The 17,382-nt window shown below is 37.8% G+C and overlaps 1 protein-coding gene across 5 annotated transcripts in view; it reads right to left on the bottom strand.

Annotated features, from left to right (window-relative positions):
• Positions 1–7,204: 7,204 nt before the first annotated feature.
• LOC128380949 (calcium-activated potassium channel subunit alpha-1-like) overlaps positions 7,205–17,382 on the bottom strand; it is an 89,572-nt gene continuing 79,394 nt past the window's right edge. For 3 of the 5 annotated variants that reach the window (XM_053340848.1, XM_053340850.1, XM_053340846.1), the window contains one exon: positions 7,205–9,412. In XM_053340848.1, the coding sequence (XP_053196823.1) occupies positions 9,391–9,412 (22 nt within the window). In that variant the 3' untranslated portion in view covers positions 7,205–9,390. Of the gene's footprint in view, positions 9,413–10,287; positions 10,317–17,382 lie in introns of all 5 variants that reach the window. The other 2 variants (XM_053340847.1, XM_053340849.1) reach the window with 1 other exon arrangement.

Genomic DNA, 17,382 nt, shown 5'->3' with positions numbered 1-17,382 from the left:
TAGATTCAAGTGTGCCTGTATGCTCCACAGATAATAGACTATGCCCAACAAGAGCAATTTTAAAATTAAGGGTTTGAATTCTTGAAGATAACTTGATTCAGGAGGAAATGAAGCAGAGTGAAGCATCCCTAACTACAGATCCTGGCTGGAGTTGGTGACTTTTGCAGCTGAGGCAACTAAGGAGTCTTATTTCTGGGCCAGATTCACATTAGTGACATTTATCATTGAGAGGGAAGATGGTATAATTAGCTTGTCAGTCTACTTTAGGCTGAGCTAGCGCTCTTTGTGAAGAAGAATGGACTGCAAGCCCAAAGAGCTGACAGCCAGTCGATAATGTGGCAATTAATGTCATAAATAATTCTAAAGCCAATTATATTAAAATGGACCTCACACTCTAAAACAGCACTTTATTTCCTATCATTTTATGATGTGTTCTGTATCAAGCAGCAGGAGCAGATTTTCTCTTTTTATTTCTACATATGGCCAACATATGGTGAAGTCATGATGTGAAGCATAAAAATCCAAAGGCCCATGTAGGAGATTTATTTGTTGATTTAGTTTGCTTTTGACTTATGAATGTCTTCCTTATTGCTGAAGCATCACCTGCGGTAAAAGGCAAATACAAAGTGTAAAACCACTTTTAATCAAAATTATATTGCCTTCATGTTGCTAGCTGTATAAAATAGCTTCAGCTCATAAAGAATGTGAGTAATTTAATGGCAGTAGTGGTTAAATATATCAAATGCTCCTTCTGGCCTTGGGAGGGTCAAGCCCAGTATGATATATAGAAAAGACTGTGATGGCTGAAGGTCGTGTCAGCTTCTTCTGCATAATGCATGAATCCTGTAACTCTCTCTGACTCCAATCTTCTGAACCTGAACCTTGGGATAAAAATTTTACTAAGTAAATCAGTGAGCATGCTGGCATTTCTATTAACCTCCAGTGTAGAACTGACAGAAACATGAATCACAGTAAATAATATCTTGCAAATTGTAAATCATGTTTACAACTTGGGCTGAGAAGTGATGTTATGGGAGTGCCATCTGTTTGCTGTACATTACTGCTAATTTCTTTGCACAGAAGCAAAAGAGAAGATGTTTTAAATGGGTGAAATTATAATGTAGTACAATACAAACAGGAATGTCTTAGTGCTTATGCCGAACCAAACTGCATCGACCTCAAACAATTATATCTGAAACCAAACCACATTTAGCTATCTAGAAATGGTATTTTACAGTAAAATGGAAATATATTATGATTACACAGGTTATGTTTTGTTTTTGATGAGTGGTATTTCCCACTTCAAACATGAAAATAGCCAAGAGCTTTGATTTATGCATGCATGGAGTGAAACAAAAGAAAAAGAAATGTTGACCTTTACAGGGAACATAAAGGGTCAGTGCAGCAACTGCGCCTTACAGGCAAATTGCCTCCCAGTGCTGGCAATCTATCCTTACAACAGGGATGAAATCCTTATCTTTTGCCATTTGTTTGCTGTTTCTCCAGTAGAAATGTGGAGAGGCACAATGTTCCTTCTGTGAACAGTTCATCTATTAAAAAAAAGAGAAATAAGTTGAGTCTTTGTGACGGAAATGTTAACATTAAAGTTTACCTGTTTTTTTTAATCATATTGAGAGAAATATTCAAGAAGCAGCACTGAGAATCTTTACTTTGTTTTATACAATGCGTGCAAGCGAACAAGCTCTCCTGCCCTCCTTCATTTCTGTATCAAAGGGTAAACTAATGCAAAATGTATATGGCCCTTGGCACAAAAGATGGTGGTGCAACTCAGTGCAGGAAGATCTGTGCGCTAAAAGCTTGCAACATCTGTGTAAACACATGGCCTTTTTCCAACCATGTAGACAATGTTCTCATAGCCTTAAGATAGATGTCCAAGGCAATATACCTTGCCCCGGGGCCATGCTGGAATGGCTTTGAACATCTGAAAAACCTTGAGCTTCAAGCAATATCCACATTCAATATTCTAGCTTGACTGGAAAGCAAAGAATTCAACTTATGGCTTTTATTTGACCCTTTGTTGTTCTAAGCACTGGATCGATGGTATCTGCACAAGAGGAAAATGTTTTGGAAATTATAAAAAAATACAGAGGTTTTAATGATGCTGTAATATTTTACAGTTCCTCTCTGCCAGATTATGTTCAGATGTAAGGGATTTTTATATGACAGGGTTTAGAAAGGCAGGGGCAAACAGAACAAAAAAGAGAGGACCCTCTGCCTTTGTTGTTGTTCTTTAATTCTGTTAATAGCCCAAGGTAAAGATTTATCTGCTTCTGTCAATTTACCTCAGCCTCAATATAAAGCACCAAGGTCACTTTTTCCTTGCCTGGCCCACAGGATTAAATTGTCATGTCCCTCTAATAGGCAGCACAGGGAATCATTAGTCCAGCTCAGCTGCCTGACTGATAGGCATTTCAGTCCAATCATGGGAGTGTGCCGCCACAGGCCAGCCAGTATTGACACTGTGTCAGGACTGAGAGGGGACGCCTTAATCAGCCAGGACACTCTCAACATTGATTTGACAAGCTTCAGTATAATGACCCCCTTGTTTTGGTAAAGGATCACTGTTTATCCAGGCTGGCATTGATGATAGTGCTGCATTGTCATGGAAACTATTATCACCAGCCGAGCCTGTGCAGCTGGACAAGAGTTGTCTTCACAGGGGGACCATAGATTTTTCTGTGTATGTACACGCACAGCACAGCGTGGTAGCTAGTAACTCCAGTTTGAAGTTGTGCTTACACAGATAATTCTTGGCAAAAGAAAGGATTTTATTCACTAAATCAGTTTTTCAGAAGATATGCTGGCTAATATAAATACACAGTGTATCGCATATAATTCAAATCAAGTTACAAAATTGCAAATAATGTTGTTCTAACTAACCAAAGGTAGCTCAACTAATGTTTTTATTTTTTTAGATTTATGAACCCTATGGGCAAAAATACATTTTTATACACTGCTGCATGTCATCCTGTGATCTCTGAGAAAACAGCAAGGGCGAGAGTTTAAGACTCTTGTTAGAGAAACTGTTCTTTGTGGCACAACACGGTCTTGTAAGACCGTGTTGTGCCACCAGCAATACAGCTGTTCTATGTCCATGAATGATTGGGGGCCTGCCCAACTTCCCTCAAATCTCATTCCATGGTATCCTGAAAAGTTGACAGATCTGGATTAATATTGTCATCAACTATACAAATGTGATATGACAACACTTGCAATGTCTTCATTTTTCATAAAATCCTTTCACTTGTAGGTCGGCATTGTCGCAGTGCATTTTGGATTGTGATGTCAAATGATCACAGCGGTCTTTGGTCCCAGTCTGTTTCCCTCACAGCGAGATAAACATGTCTTCTGTTCAGCCTTTCCAATTTGAACCTAAGCACGATGTCAGTGAGGAGAACAACCAGCTCCAAACAGCCTCCAAAACGACCATACAGTTGATTTAATACCTCTCTGTTTCAACAAAAACTGAACATTATAACATTCATGAAGTGAGAATTTACTGCGGGACTGTTGTATTAGACTAAAATACTTTTAGCAAGGTGGACATAATGCACTGGCAACTACGGGCAACAACCAATTTGTGGCACTTATTATTTGTATTGTTTTTTCAATTCAATTGACGTTTACAAGAAGCTATCTGGCAGACACCACCACACACAAACATAGCAGTCAGAGGAGCTCTGTTGTCAGTACTGTTTCGGGCAAATAAACCAGCTCATTCCAGCGGCAACATGGTGACCCTGGTCTGGTTTTTTTTCACAACGTTGAAAGTGTTAAAAGTATGTGCCGATGATGATGATGATGATAACAGGGTGTAAAAACAGATGGCAAAGTAATATATCAACTTCAGCCAGGCAAGTCAAAATAACAGCTTTACTTTTGGGAGAGTAATCAGATACCCAGTAATCAGAATATTTTTTAGAGAGTAATCAGATTACAAGTAATCAGATTACTTTTGGGAGAGTAATCAGATTACAAGTAATCAACACTTTTGGGAGAGTAATCAGATTACTTTTGGGAAAGTAATCAGATTACAAGTTATCAGACTACTTTTGTGAGAGTAATGAGATTACAGGTTATCAGTTTACAAGTAATCAGAATGCTTAATCTTATTTGTGTTTCCTTTCTTTCTAAAAAATATATACAAATATTTTAAAACAAAAGTAGGTTCATGTCTATCTGAGCTTCTCCACAATCTCTCCATATATATACGTTACTGGTAACTGCAGAGTTACCCACTGGTGTATGACCACTCCTGGTTGGAAATCACTGAGCTACGTAGGCTAGTTGTTGAAAACATAATTTGCCATGGCTAAATAAATCGCATTAGGGTCCCTCTTAGCTTGACTTAAATGTTAAACCACTATTTCTGATTGGCCAACTGTACATTCCTTGAACAAATCAGTGCTTTACTGCATGTCCCTACTGTATGGGCCTATACTGTATGTGATAATGGTTGATAATGAAATATTATTAATGAAAATCATATCATTTGATATGGCAAATTGATACTAATTATGCTAACCACATCACTGCACCAAAACCTTTATTTAAAATCCATTAAATCCATTTAGTTATCTTTATAGTTGATGTAAACATTAGTCAAAATATTTTTTAGTGTGATACATGTGTTTGTTTACCAAGAAGGTGACACTGCCACTGGCAGGAGGATCAGGAAAACCAGTGGCCTCTCTAGCTGCTTGTGTGGTGTCAAGGTGTTAGACCATGAATATTATTGGCATTCTGACAGTCTCCCACAGTGCCATGGTGTGTAAAGTTAACAAGCAACATGATGGACCCTCTCCATCCCCAAGGTGAGAATTTGGAGAGTGTTTTTATCAGCCATTATCCAGAGGATGCACCCAAGTGTCCAGTGTCACATGATCTGTCTAGCGAACAGAAAGTGCCTTATGTCGTCATCACTGAGAAGGCTTTATATAGTTCCGGTGTGATACATGTAAGTAAGATGTGGCCTAGAGCTGCTGTTAAGTAATATCTTCTGTGCTGGGCACAGTAACAAAATATTTTCTGGGAAAATCTGAAGAAAAACAGGAATACTGTAGAACACAATACATCAGCTTTTTAATTTGTGAAAATACAAAATGAAATCATGTACAATTTATGTACAAGCCTATTTGTACAAGACAATAAACTGTATTTATTATTGGGTATTATGACATAGTCAGAAATATCAACTTAGCACTGTCATTGTACTGACAAGTCAATGTGCTAAAAAAAAAAAAAGCACAAAATAATAGACCGCAATGCCGAATGTCTCTCAACCCCACAGGTACTGTCAAACAAAGAACACACTACAAAAAAAATATCTTACATTAAGCTTTACAGATTTCTTTGAAGATCACATATATTATGTCATAAAATATGAATTCCTATCAGGCTCTGCTATTGATAATCGATTATTTAAAAATAGTTTTAAGACTTTTCAAATTGTTTACTACAGTTCTTGTTATCTCCAGGGAATTACATTAAATCTGATCATTTTAAAGCATCAATCTAAGAAATACACAGTCCTTTTTTTTCTTTTAAAGAATGGATTCTGAGCTTGCAAGATGGAAAGCAAAGAGTAAAGTACATTTCTCAGTCTCATAGCAAAAGTAGATTTTGCTTAAGTTCAGCAAACTAGAAGCCTCTTTTCGCAACAGTGGGTCTTCTGGAGTCCTCCATTGGTCTGTTGGATATTTTTTCACAACTTTGAAGGTGTTAAAAGTATGTGCTGATGATAATGATGATGATAACAGGGTACAAAAACAGATGGCGCGTCAGGATAGTTATCAAAATCAACCAAAGCAATATATATATGGGAGAGTAATCAGATACCAAGTAATCAGCTTAATTTTTGGAAAGTAATCATATTACAAGTAATCATATTACCTTTGGGAAAGTAGTCAGATTACAAATTATCAGATTACTTTTTGAAAGTAATCAGATTACAAGTTATCAGTGTACAAGTAATCAGATTTCTATTTTAATCTTATTTGTATTTCCTTTCTTTCTAAAGAACAAATTACAAATATATACACTTTTTAAAACAAAAGTAGGTTAATTTCTATTTTTCAAATTAGCTGAGCTTCTCCACAATCTCTCCATATACATACGTTACTGGTATCTGCAGAGGTACCCACTGGTGTATGACCACTCCTGGTTGAAAATCACTGAGCTAGACTAGCTGTTGAAAACATAATTTGCCATGGCTAAATAAATCGCATTAAGGTCCCTCTTAGCTTGACTTAAATGTTAAACCACTATTTCTGATTGGCCAACTGTACATTCCTTGAACAAATCAGTGCTTTACTGCATGTCCCTACTGTATGGGCCTATACTGTATGTGATAATGGTTGATAATGAAATATTATTAATGACAATCATCATAATTTGATATGTCAAATTGATACTAATTATGCTAACCACATCACTGCACCAAAACCTTTATTTAAAATCCATGAAATCCATTTAGTTATATTTATAGTTGATGTAAACATTAGTCAAAATATTTTTTAGTGTGATACATGTGTTTGTTTACCGAGAAGGTGACACTGCCTGGCAGGAGGATCAGGAAAACCAGTAGCCTCTCTAGCTGCTTGTGTGGTGTCAAGGTGTTAGACCATAAATATTATTGGCATTCTGACAGTCTCCCACAGTGCCATGGTGTGTAAAGTTAACAAGCAACATGATGGACCCTCTCCATCCCCAAGGTGAGAATTTGGAGAGTGTTTTTATCAGCCATTATCCAGAGGATGCACCCAAGTGTCCAGTGTCACATGATCTGTCTAGCGAACAGAAAGTGTCTTATGTCATCATCACTGAGAAGGCTTTATATAGTTCCGGTGTGATACATGTAAGTAAGATGTGGCCTAGAGCTGCTGTTAAGTAATATCTTCTGTGCTGGGCACAGTGACAAAATATTTTCTGGGAAAATCTGAAGAAAAACAGGAATACTGTAGAACACAATACATCAGCTTTTTAATTTGTGAAAATACAAAATGAAATCATGTACAATTTATGTACAAGCCTATTTGTACAAGACAATAAACTGTATTTATTATTGGGTATTATGACATAGTCAGAAATATCAACTTAGCACTGTCTGACAAGTCAATGTGCTAAAAAAAAAAAAAGCACAAAATAATAGACCGCAATGCCGAATGTCTCTCAACCCCCCACAGGTACTGTCAAACAAAGAACACACTACAAAAAAAATATCTTACATTAAGCTTTACAGATTTCTTTGAAGATCACATATATTATGTCATAAAATATGAATTCCTATCAGGCTCTGCTATTGATAATCGATTATTTAAAAATAGTTTTAAGACTTTTCAAATTGTTTACTACAGTTCTTGTTATCTCCAGGGAATTACATTAAATCTGATCATTTTAAAGCATCAATCTAAGAAATACACAGTCCTTTTTTTTCTTTTAAAGAATGGATTCTGAGCTTGCAAGATGGAAAGCAAAGAGTAAAGTACATTTCTCAGTCTCATAGCAAAAGTAGATTTTGCTTAAATTAAGCAAACTAGAAGCCTCTTTTCGCAGCAGTGGGTCTTCTGGAGTCCTCCATTGGCTTCAGCACTGCCTGGCACATTACTGGCACTGCCGGATGGATGGCTTGGATGTTCTCGGTGCCAGTAAAAATGTCACAACCTCTCTCTTTTCACATCCAACATGAATCTTAGGCTAGACTGTGACACATCCTCAGTGAATTAAGGATATTATGGATTGCTTGTCTTGTTTTGTTTCTTTTAGTTTTCTTTACCTTTCTTTCCCCGTCATTGATTCTGAATTAAAGTGACAACAGTGCCAATATAGCTTTACTCTATTATTTAAATAAGACATGATTAATAATCACTCTTGGCTCTGCATTCTGGCCTCATCTGCTTACCAGCTAAAACAAATGATTGGTGCTTCATCAGCTGTGTATAAATTGTTTGTCTTGTATATATATATTAGATATGTGATCACCAAGATGGTTTGCCAACACAACAGAAGCTTTCAGAACATATAAATAGCCCAAACTGAGTTTTATGATAGAGCTGTTTTTCATGTATCTACAAAAAGCATGAACATGTCTGATTATGGCATTAAGATTTGTCATGGAGTACATACAAGCACTTAATGGCCTCCAAGACAATCCTGTGTCAGGCAGTGCTTACAGCCAAAGGAGGACTTAAAGATGCCCACTTCATGCGATATGTGGCTTTCACATTCAATTCCTACAGACATATGATATGATGCCATGTTATAGTATTTGGCTTTGCTGGAGTCTCAAATAAATGAATAGCTCTTCCATTGTATTAGAAGCTGTGTGAGAGTTTTGGTTACATCGTAAAGTTGCCATTAAAACAGCTCTATCATATTTGGCTATTGACACAAAAGAAAAAAGAAAAAAGAAAAAATAGAAAAAGAATACTCCTAAATTTGTACCCCTGGAGAAACTCTGTAGATACTTTAAAGCTTTACTCAATAAGATTTATGGGGTTTTGGACATTGCAACCAAACAGCAACATGAAAACATGTATTACAAATGACAAAAAAAGAAAAAAGGCAAAGATAAGACAAATATAAATGGATAGAGATAAGGCTGGAGCCAAATGCCATTTACACATGGACACTGGCCATCATAACTGTCACAAATGTTGTGAATTAGCTCCAAATGGCAAAGCAATCACTGAGAGTCAGTCACTAACAATGCCATTGTGGTGGGATTGCAGCTGGATGTAAAATACACATTTTAATATACTGTACAGAATAACTCTGCAACACTGGGTAAAGTAAATGCAGTAGTAGTAGTTGTTCATCAACAGCTAAAAAGGCAACTTTTATCATTGCAAATCATGATCCAGTAATCATAATAATCACCATTTTAGTTGTAGTAATCATTTTTACATTACTGTTCTCCTTCAAGTGACCCTCATTCCCCAAAATGGAACAAAAAATTAATGGAGTCTGGTCACCACTACAGATTAGCTGTGCAAAACTAATAGTAAAGTGGGGGTGCCACATTTGACTATGATTGTCTTGATGTATATTGTAGGATTCTACATCTGCATTTACAATAAGCTTGCTCTAGAAGTGAATGAGGAAAGCAGTTATGTGTTCATTCCATCTAATGGCCAATGATGATTTGTGTTTGCAGATGGTAATAATATCTCAACCTGACACCTACACAATGAGTCTTCTGGGATTCAAGGCGTCCTGGTGTCAGTGAGGGTCCAAGGAGCTCAGCACTCGTCTTCTGCTTCTCTGATGGGTGGAATCAAGCTGCTTGTGGATTTATACTGAATGACTTGGTTGACGGAGAGGGTATTCACAGGCTTGATCTGTATGGTCCTCAGGTGGGTATTCTCTGGCTCATCTGTAAACCATGTCTTTTCTGAGAAAGAGCCAAAATCATAAGACAAAGAGGAGGGACATCAGACAGTTAATGCTACATGGCTGTCAATTACAATTTCAGTGTCATCAGATTGGTTTTTGTTTTATTAAACACAGAACATGGGGAGGACATTGTATAATTTTAAAGTCATCTTTTGAATTGATGGCGTAGAAAGAAATTCTCACATGTATATGCTTCAAAATGTTTTTTTAATGACAGGTAAGTAACACTTAATGTCCCATTGTCCCAGTTTTCACCTCTGTAATGTGACTCATCTCAGGGTTCTAAATGTTTTTCACATATACCATACTGCCATTGAAGCATGCTGTATTGTGGGGTCATCAAACATGCAGGTCACCAGTTTAAAACAAAAATTTGTTTTCATAGTTCATGGTACCAAATTAGAAGTTAAAATCTTCACAATTCATACTGTCAAAGGGATTTGTTTTTCTTTTGGAGGGGCTTCAGGCTTTTGGCTTGATGCAACTTTCTTTTCTTAGAGTAGGAGATGAATATTCTGGCATTATATATTGCTGGTGAAACATCCACTTGGCAATATTCATGGTCATGCATTTTCATCAACATGACTTAAGGCTGTGGTGTTACAGTACATTAACACATATGCCAGTAGATACATGTTGCCAATAATAAAACATCACTTGATAGGGAAGAGAAGCTGAAGAAGCATCAAACCACTCAGTTTCACATTCTACACAGTCAATCCTACAGTCAGATGTACTGCATAGGTCATAACCATGCGCTCTAGATGCAGTCAACAAACTACTTGGCTTTCATTCACAGGGCAAAATGTCAGCAAGGACATGACCGTTTTTGATGCATTATTTAACATCATGCATAACCATTCATTTCCATACCTTGGACCACTCTATTCATCCTTGTTGCACTTTGGAAAAAGAAAGTAGTACACTAAATGTAAGCTAAATGGTAAATACTTATATGACCATTAATAACAAAAACTGCACAACATGATGATCAGGGTATAAAAACAGCAGATGCTCTCATTACATATGGATGTAGAGTAGGTTAAACAGTAGGGAGCAACCAACATCTCAGCAAATAATTAAAACAGAACATGGATCATGTCAGAAAAACTTTTAAGTGCAGTTACTGTGCATCTAGCCACTGTAGCATGTGTCAAGCAGCCACATTGTGCCCATGCCTGTTGCCAAAGCAATCAGAAGGAGGATGTTGTCCATGTTTCAGAGGTAATTCAGAACCCAATGATTAGCATGCAACTGGTATGTATCAAATATGTATTATATAATATCATATTATATAATATCAAAAGTGTTATGTAACATATTTAAATCAGCATAAAACTGGATCAGCAACTTCATGTAGAAATAAATATATCTTGGTAAAATGGGCAATGTAAATGAATTTGTGCAGCAAAAACATGTTTTTTTTTTGTTGTTGTTTTTTTGTTTTTTTTTTTACAAATGGGCACTGTGTACTAACCAGTGAAATCTTGTAGTGTTGATTCAGCAGCTGTGAAAATGCAAAATGTACTCATTTGTTTTTTGAAAGAACAATAAAATAATATTTAATGTGAATATTCCCACAGAAACATCATTATATTTGAGAGTATTTTAAGAACGCATACCTCCACCAATTCTGCAAAATCCATTAAATGTGTTGCGTAAATAATAGAAAATGTTAAAAATGTGTAATTAAATACATACAGTGACAGACAGCAATACTTATTAAGTGATAGCAGCCATGATTTTTTGGGAAAACCTACATCATGTCTATGGCTCTTTTTACAATTTCATGAGTTATAGACATGAAACTCATGTCACTGCATTGCCAGCCACAGTCAAAATGCCATGCTCTTGGATAGGGTTGGATAGATTCTTTTTTGGAGATGCCCAAGGGTTGGAGATACCAGGTGGGTTGGTGATACTCATGAACCTCTGGCTGAGCACTGCTGTGGAGTTTTCCCAGAAAAAGAGAGGGCTGTCACTATGACTGCATTCTGCAAAGATGAAGGCCAGGACTATTGTTTGTGTGTTTGTGTCTGTACAGTTTGGAATTTCCAGGCTTCTTAGAGTCTCTCTGGTTATGGCGCCACCTGAGGACTTCATACCATTGCCGGGGGACCATTAGATAACTCAGTAAAGGGAGAGATTATTCTGAGCAGATGGGGATAACTGCTCACCTGAACTGTGGCTATTGTTCAGCAAAGGCACTCTCACCTAAATGAACCACCCTCTGTGAAGGAGGCAGACTTGGAAGACAAGGGGAGGACCTTGTCAATTTCATTGGTTGAGATACTGAAAAAGACTCTGCAGGTGCCAAGAGTGGATGAGATGTGCCCTAAGATTTTTAAAGTCTACTGTTAAGTTATCTTAGTTGACAACACTCTTCAATGTCCTGTAGCAATCTGATACTATGTACGTAAAACTTTGTTCCACATATCTGTGGACCATACTACTCAGCCTGACAACTTTTGCCAGTGTGCTGGCAGGGAGGCCCTGATCAGTTGTCAAACCTCAGATTCTGCAGGAACTATGCAGATTCCTTTCGAGAGGCTGTTGTAAATACTGGAGGGGTCATAGGAGATTGCCCATCGCACTCTACATATATTTTGTGGACTTCCGTTGTTGTGTCCTGTGGGCGTACTGGTGAAAATTAGGTGCTGAGGCTGTAGCTATAAGCCATCTGGTCCTTGTATAACTTGAGTTAGAGCTGTGTCTGTATCCTGGGCAATAAGTCAAGTGTGTTCTTAATGGGTATTAGGCTCCGCCAAAGATATTTCTTGCCATGGATTCTGTTTGTGGTTTTCAAGGAGAGAATATGTGAGTGCGGCCAAAGAGTGGATGGTGTTCCATTTGGTAAATTAAAGGACCAATGTGGAACATTTAGTGACATCTACCTGAACAGGCTTGGCCAAAATAGAATATCATATTCATATGTATTTTAATTGGTGTATAATCCTGTGAAAATAAGAATCATGGTGTTTTTGTTACCTTAGAATGAATCCTTTATATCTACATTGGGAGCGGTGAGGTCATCCTGTTGCAACACCATGTTTCTACTGTAGCCTAGAATGGACAAACCGAACACTGGTTGTAGAGAGGGCTTTAGATAATTTTTGCGAGTTTCGTGACCACCGTAGGTTCCCCGACATGAATGAAAGGGTATTTATTTGGTTGTAATCTGCAACTTCACCACTAGATTCTACTAAATCCTACACACTGGCCTTTAAGGACTGAATATCTGCCTTTTTGCTGATGATGTAGTTTTGTTTATTTCATTGAACCATAATCTCTAGCGCTGCCAGTACGTTGTTGGTGACAGGATCTTGTGCTAGTAATTCAGCAAGAATGAGCAGCCATCTTTGTCTAACTGTGGATGATGTAGGTGTTGAATGGATTTGTGGAGTTTGTTTGTTGTAGCGAGGGCTGTGACGCTATGGATTTTTTTCTTTGGGTCTTTCCTGACAGTGAAGCAAACCTATTCACCTGGAGAACTGTTTGCCCAGCTAGCTGAATGGTGGAGTCAAGGATACTGTCATGCTGCAATGTCTCAGTGAGGGGACAGCAGCCTGTCCTTTTCCTCTGGGAGGTCAAAAGCAGTCTTTGGGTAATCTAGTTTATTATTGATGGAGAGGATGTTGGCAAGGAAGATTGATGGGAGAGCTTGTTGACTGGGGTTAGTCTTTACACTAGCTTGGTTGCCGGCTCACTTGCTGCGCTTCTGAGTTAATTTTTTTAATGTGATGATGACAGTAATTAGCTCAACCCCACAATAGGCATCAAATGACCTTGCAGTGATGCCGTTATAGTCACATTCCTAGTTGCAGCGGTGGCTGTTGGCAGTTTGTTGGCAGAGTGTAGCTGTGCTGTAAGTAAACAATTAAACTCAGTAGAGTTTTCATGAAGTTTGGGATGTTGGTGTTAATCACCAACACTGAGAGAGGACATGAGTTAAAGCCTCTAGATTAAGAGAAGAATTCAGGCTGAAGAAGAATTCTGCTTCTAACAAGTGAGATTGATGATTCAGAGTTTATAGTGAAACTGGGTACAAACAGTTTCTAATGGATTCAAAGTAGTTATTTATGGTCTCAAATTTTGAGATATTAAGCTTTTCAAGTAATGATCAGTAGGTGTGTGCTCCTAAAACATCCTTTAAATCTACAGAAACCTCTGCGGGAGAAATCAAAGTTTATAAATGTGTAGAAGTTATTGTAGTTGTAGAAAAATATGTTTAAATTAAATTTTTAACTCTTAGAAAAGTGAGATGGGCATCTTTAGCTGATTTCTTTCACTGTATACGGACTGAGCTATTAATTTGATTGAGAATATAATGCTATTCTGTACTCTGTGCTCTGTGTATTTTCCTGCTTTTTTGTCTTTTGCCAATCATAAGCCTGGATGTGGGAAACAACTCTTTGCCAGTAAAACCTCCAAAGTGTGTGGTGAGGAAATATTACCCTGAATACATAAAATTTGGTTTCATAATGGCAAACAATATTGCTGAGCTTGAAGCACAGTGTGTTGAATGTGATGAAATCCTGTCAAATGAGTAATAAAACCATTAAAGCTCCAGAGACATTTAACCACAAACAACCTGGGATGTGTTGCGAAGCTAATATTTCCTAAGGAAAAGGGATGGGCTACAGACACAAAAGTCATCATAACATTAACAACTCAGTCAAAATCCACTTTGAAAGATATATATATGGTTGCTGCTTGTGTTGCTCATAGCAATAAACGCTTTGCGATCGGAGCAGAGCTTATTTTGCCTAGTGCTGTGGATATGTGCAGAGAGTTACTGGGCTGGCAGTTACAACCAAAATTCAGTCAACATCACTCTCCAATGACACTCTGACGTTGGCAATGCCTCTTTATTGTTAGTTTTTGTAAGTTGCTACAGGCACAGTAATCTTCACAATGATCTACTGTCTATCTACCCTCTAGAAAAATGGCAGATAATGTAATGAGTTGCCTTAATGATTTGCCGAAAAAGGTCTTCATTGGAAATATGGTACAGGTGTTTGTACAGATGGCGCTGGATCAATGACAAGAATACATCATGGTTTTATCAAACAGATCCAAGAAATGGTGCCCGGATGCCAAGTGGATGCTCTATTTCTTACTTAGGGAAAGTCTATCTGAGAAAAAAATGAGTAGTAGTATGGACAGCACTCCCCTCTTACTGAGCATCACACTTATGATAAGGTTTGTGCAAAACTGGCCTACTTATAAGAAATATTTGACCAGTTGAATCAGCAATATATTAATGCAAATGTGTTTTTGGTTTAAATAAGGGCTTAAAAAACATATTCTTTGGAACAGATGAGTCAAGTAGGGACAATTTGATAAATTTTGATTCCTAAGTGAATGTTTGGAAGACTCTCCTCATCCCAACATATCCAGTGCTATAACTCAGCATTTGACTCAGTTGTCACAAAAGTTTGCAGACTACATCCCAGAGGACCCATGACATGAAAACATTTGGATTTTGGATCCTATCTCTGTGGATCCTGCTTAGAAGATGTGGCTCTGTCCACTGTGCTGGAAAATGAACTGATGGAACTATGAGCAGACAGCAGCAAGTTGACCTCACTTCACTTTGGATCCTGGCTGCCAGTCAATATCTCTCTGTGGCAATCAAATTTCTCTTGCCTTTCACCACCACCTATTTATGTGATTCAGGGTTTTCCATTGTGGCTGTCACAAAATCAAAGGCAAGAAACAAACTGAAAGCAATTTTGAATGCTACTCTGCATGTCAGCCTCTCACCCATCCCACCACGACTTGATCTCATTATTTCCCAGAAGCAAGCCCAAGTGTTTCACTGAGGGTAAGCAGAATATTTATTTTGGTCATTACAGCTGACACACATATTCACATCCCAGTTCATTTTTTCTCCTATTTTTGCCAGTGATGTTTTTTTTCATTTATTTTGGAAGGTGGTCCTCGGAAATGTTTTAACTATCAGAAGTGGGCCTTAAGTTACAAAAGGTTGAGAACCCCTGCTCTAGCACACACAGTTTGCAGCAAAGTGTGAACATGCACAGTTGCATATTAACAAGTCTTTGGAAGCAATGTAATTACCAGGTGTTATTTCAAATAAATTATTACTCCACCAAGTAATAATTACCATGTTGTTAGGTACCCAAACATTCATTAATATGCTTTGAAAAAGACTTTTTACAAGTTTAACAAATATAAAATAGATATGTGACATTCATGTGTGAAGACAATGTAATTATAATGTGAGTGTAACTTTATTAATAACTGTTACAGTTTCTACTTCCATATATCTAACATAATTGATACTTCATGGTAGCAAATAACACTTAATCAAAAGAATACCATTTGAATGTAAGAGGAATTCAAACGTCCTAAAGAGAACATGATGTTAAGGAATTCATAGACATGACATAATATAATTTTTTAAGACATGTAATTTAAAGTGCCTTTCAAGTACAATAAGGTTCAGCTTTAATTTAAACACAGTATTCTGCTAAAACAAGTTTCAACAGAGTTAAACTTGGAATGCTCTAAGATGGAGAGACCCAGTGACAGACAGATTATAAAGTTATAATCAAAGAAAGCACAGTGTAAGTAAAACTAAAGGTCGAACGTTTGCATATTCTTTCTCTGAAGGAACATACTCTCCTGTATTGCATATTATGTTGGATGACATCACACATTTGTTTGTTTTGGTGCTTGTGTTGCAGTGGGAGAAAGGCTACTCTGCGTTCAGGGAACACATGGGAATATTGGCTGCTAAATAAAACAATTGACTGTGAGCTTCACTGTTTGCATGACTAACATGGCCTTCCATTTTGGTTGAGCTTTTTATGATTTTCTGTTTTCTGTCTACGTGTTTTGGTCACTCCCTGAGTTGGAATCCATTCTATTGAACTGGTGGACTTTGGATTAAGTACTGCATATCTTTTCAGCAGGGATTTGTGGATTTTGGGATAATTCAACGTAAAGAGCTTTCTACCAGCTCTACTGGGATTCCTTTTCTCCGGAGGACAACAACAGTCTCTTCCTCTAGCCTGCCAGCTCAGGTGTGCCACAGAATGCAAACTGCCTCCCATTTAGTCTCTATCAGCGTGAAAATCACCCAGAACTGCACTGTCATTGACAAATTCTAGTGACTGGGTTTTTTTCCCCCAACTGGAGCTCCCCTCATGTTTACTGTAATGATCTCCAATGTGTGACTGTGACTGTGGCTGTTACCAATGCTGCTATATGATGTCCTACACTGCCATACAGCTACAGAGTTTATGCAGCTTTGTAATTACACATGACAAGGGGTTTTTAACCCGCTGCCAGGAGTGGGATTTTAAGAAACAGACCTCATTACATCGCATGCTGTGGTTTCAATGTGGAATACAGAAGGAAAACAAACTTGGGCGCCATCATAGGAAACATTGAGAGACTACCCTATACCAGGCAAGATGTAAAATATAAAGTGGATCACTGTGAACTGAGTTTTCAGAGACTTCCATATTTAGCTCTGTCTCCTGCCACCATGGCAATCTCTCACCGATAAGTCCCTGCTCGAGATGACCACATCTTGGACAAGAGGCTTGATTTCATGTACCTAACTGAAGCCTGGTATAAACCACAAGACTACTCTGTGCTTAATGAGGCCTGGAAAAAGCCTGTAGCTCTGGCCATGGTGGTGGTTTAGCAATTACACAGCGGGCTGAACTGAAACTATCTCTCCTGCCAATGCTTGATCTTTCTTCAATTGGATGTCTTGCTCCAAAAAGTAAACATCTGTACTCCATGACGGTGCTTCACACAAAAACCTCCTCACCTCACTCCCCTTCATGTCTACCAACATTGTCATTGTTGGTGACATGAATAAACATGTTGACAACCCCTCCTGTCATTTTGCAGTGTAGTTCCTGAGTCTGATTGAGTGTCTTGGCCTGAAGCAGCATGTTGACTACTCTACTCACACCAGGGGGCACACAC

This window comes from Scomber japonicus, chromosome 20, assembly GCF_027409825.1.
Source record: "Scomber japonicus isolate fScoJap1 chromosome 20, fScoJap1.pri, whole genome shotgun sequence".
Taxonomy (NCBI): Eukaryota; Metazoa; Chordata; class Actinopteri; order Scombriformes; family Scombridae; genus Scomber; species Scomber japonicus.
Note: the sequence above shows the minus strand (reverse complement) of the source record. Positions and strands in the feature narration are given on the sequence as shown.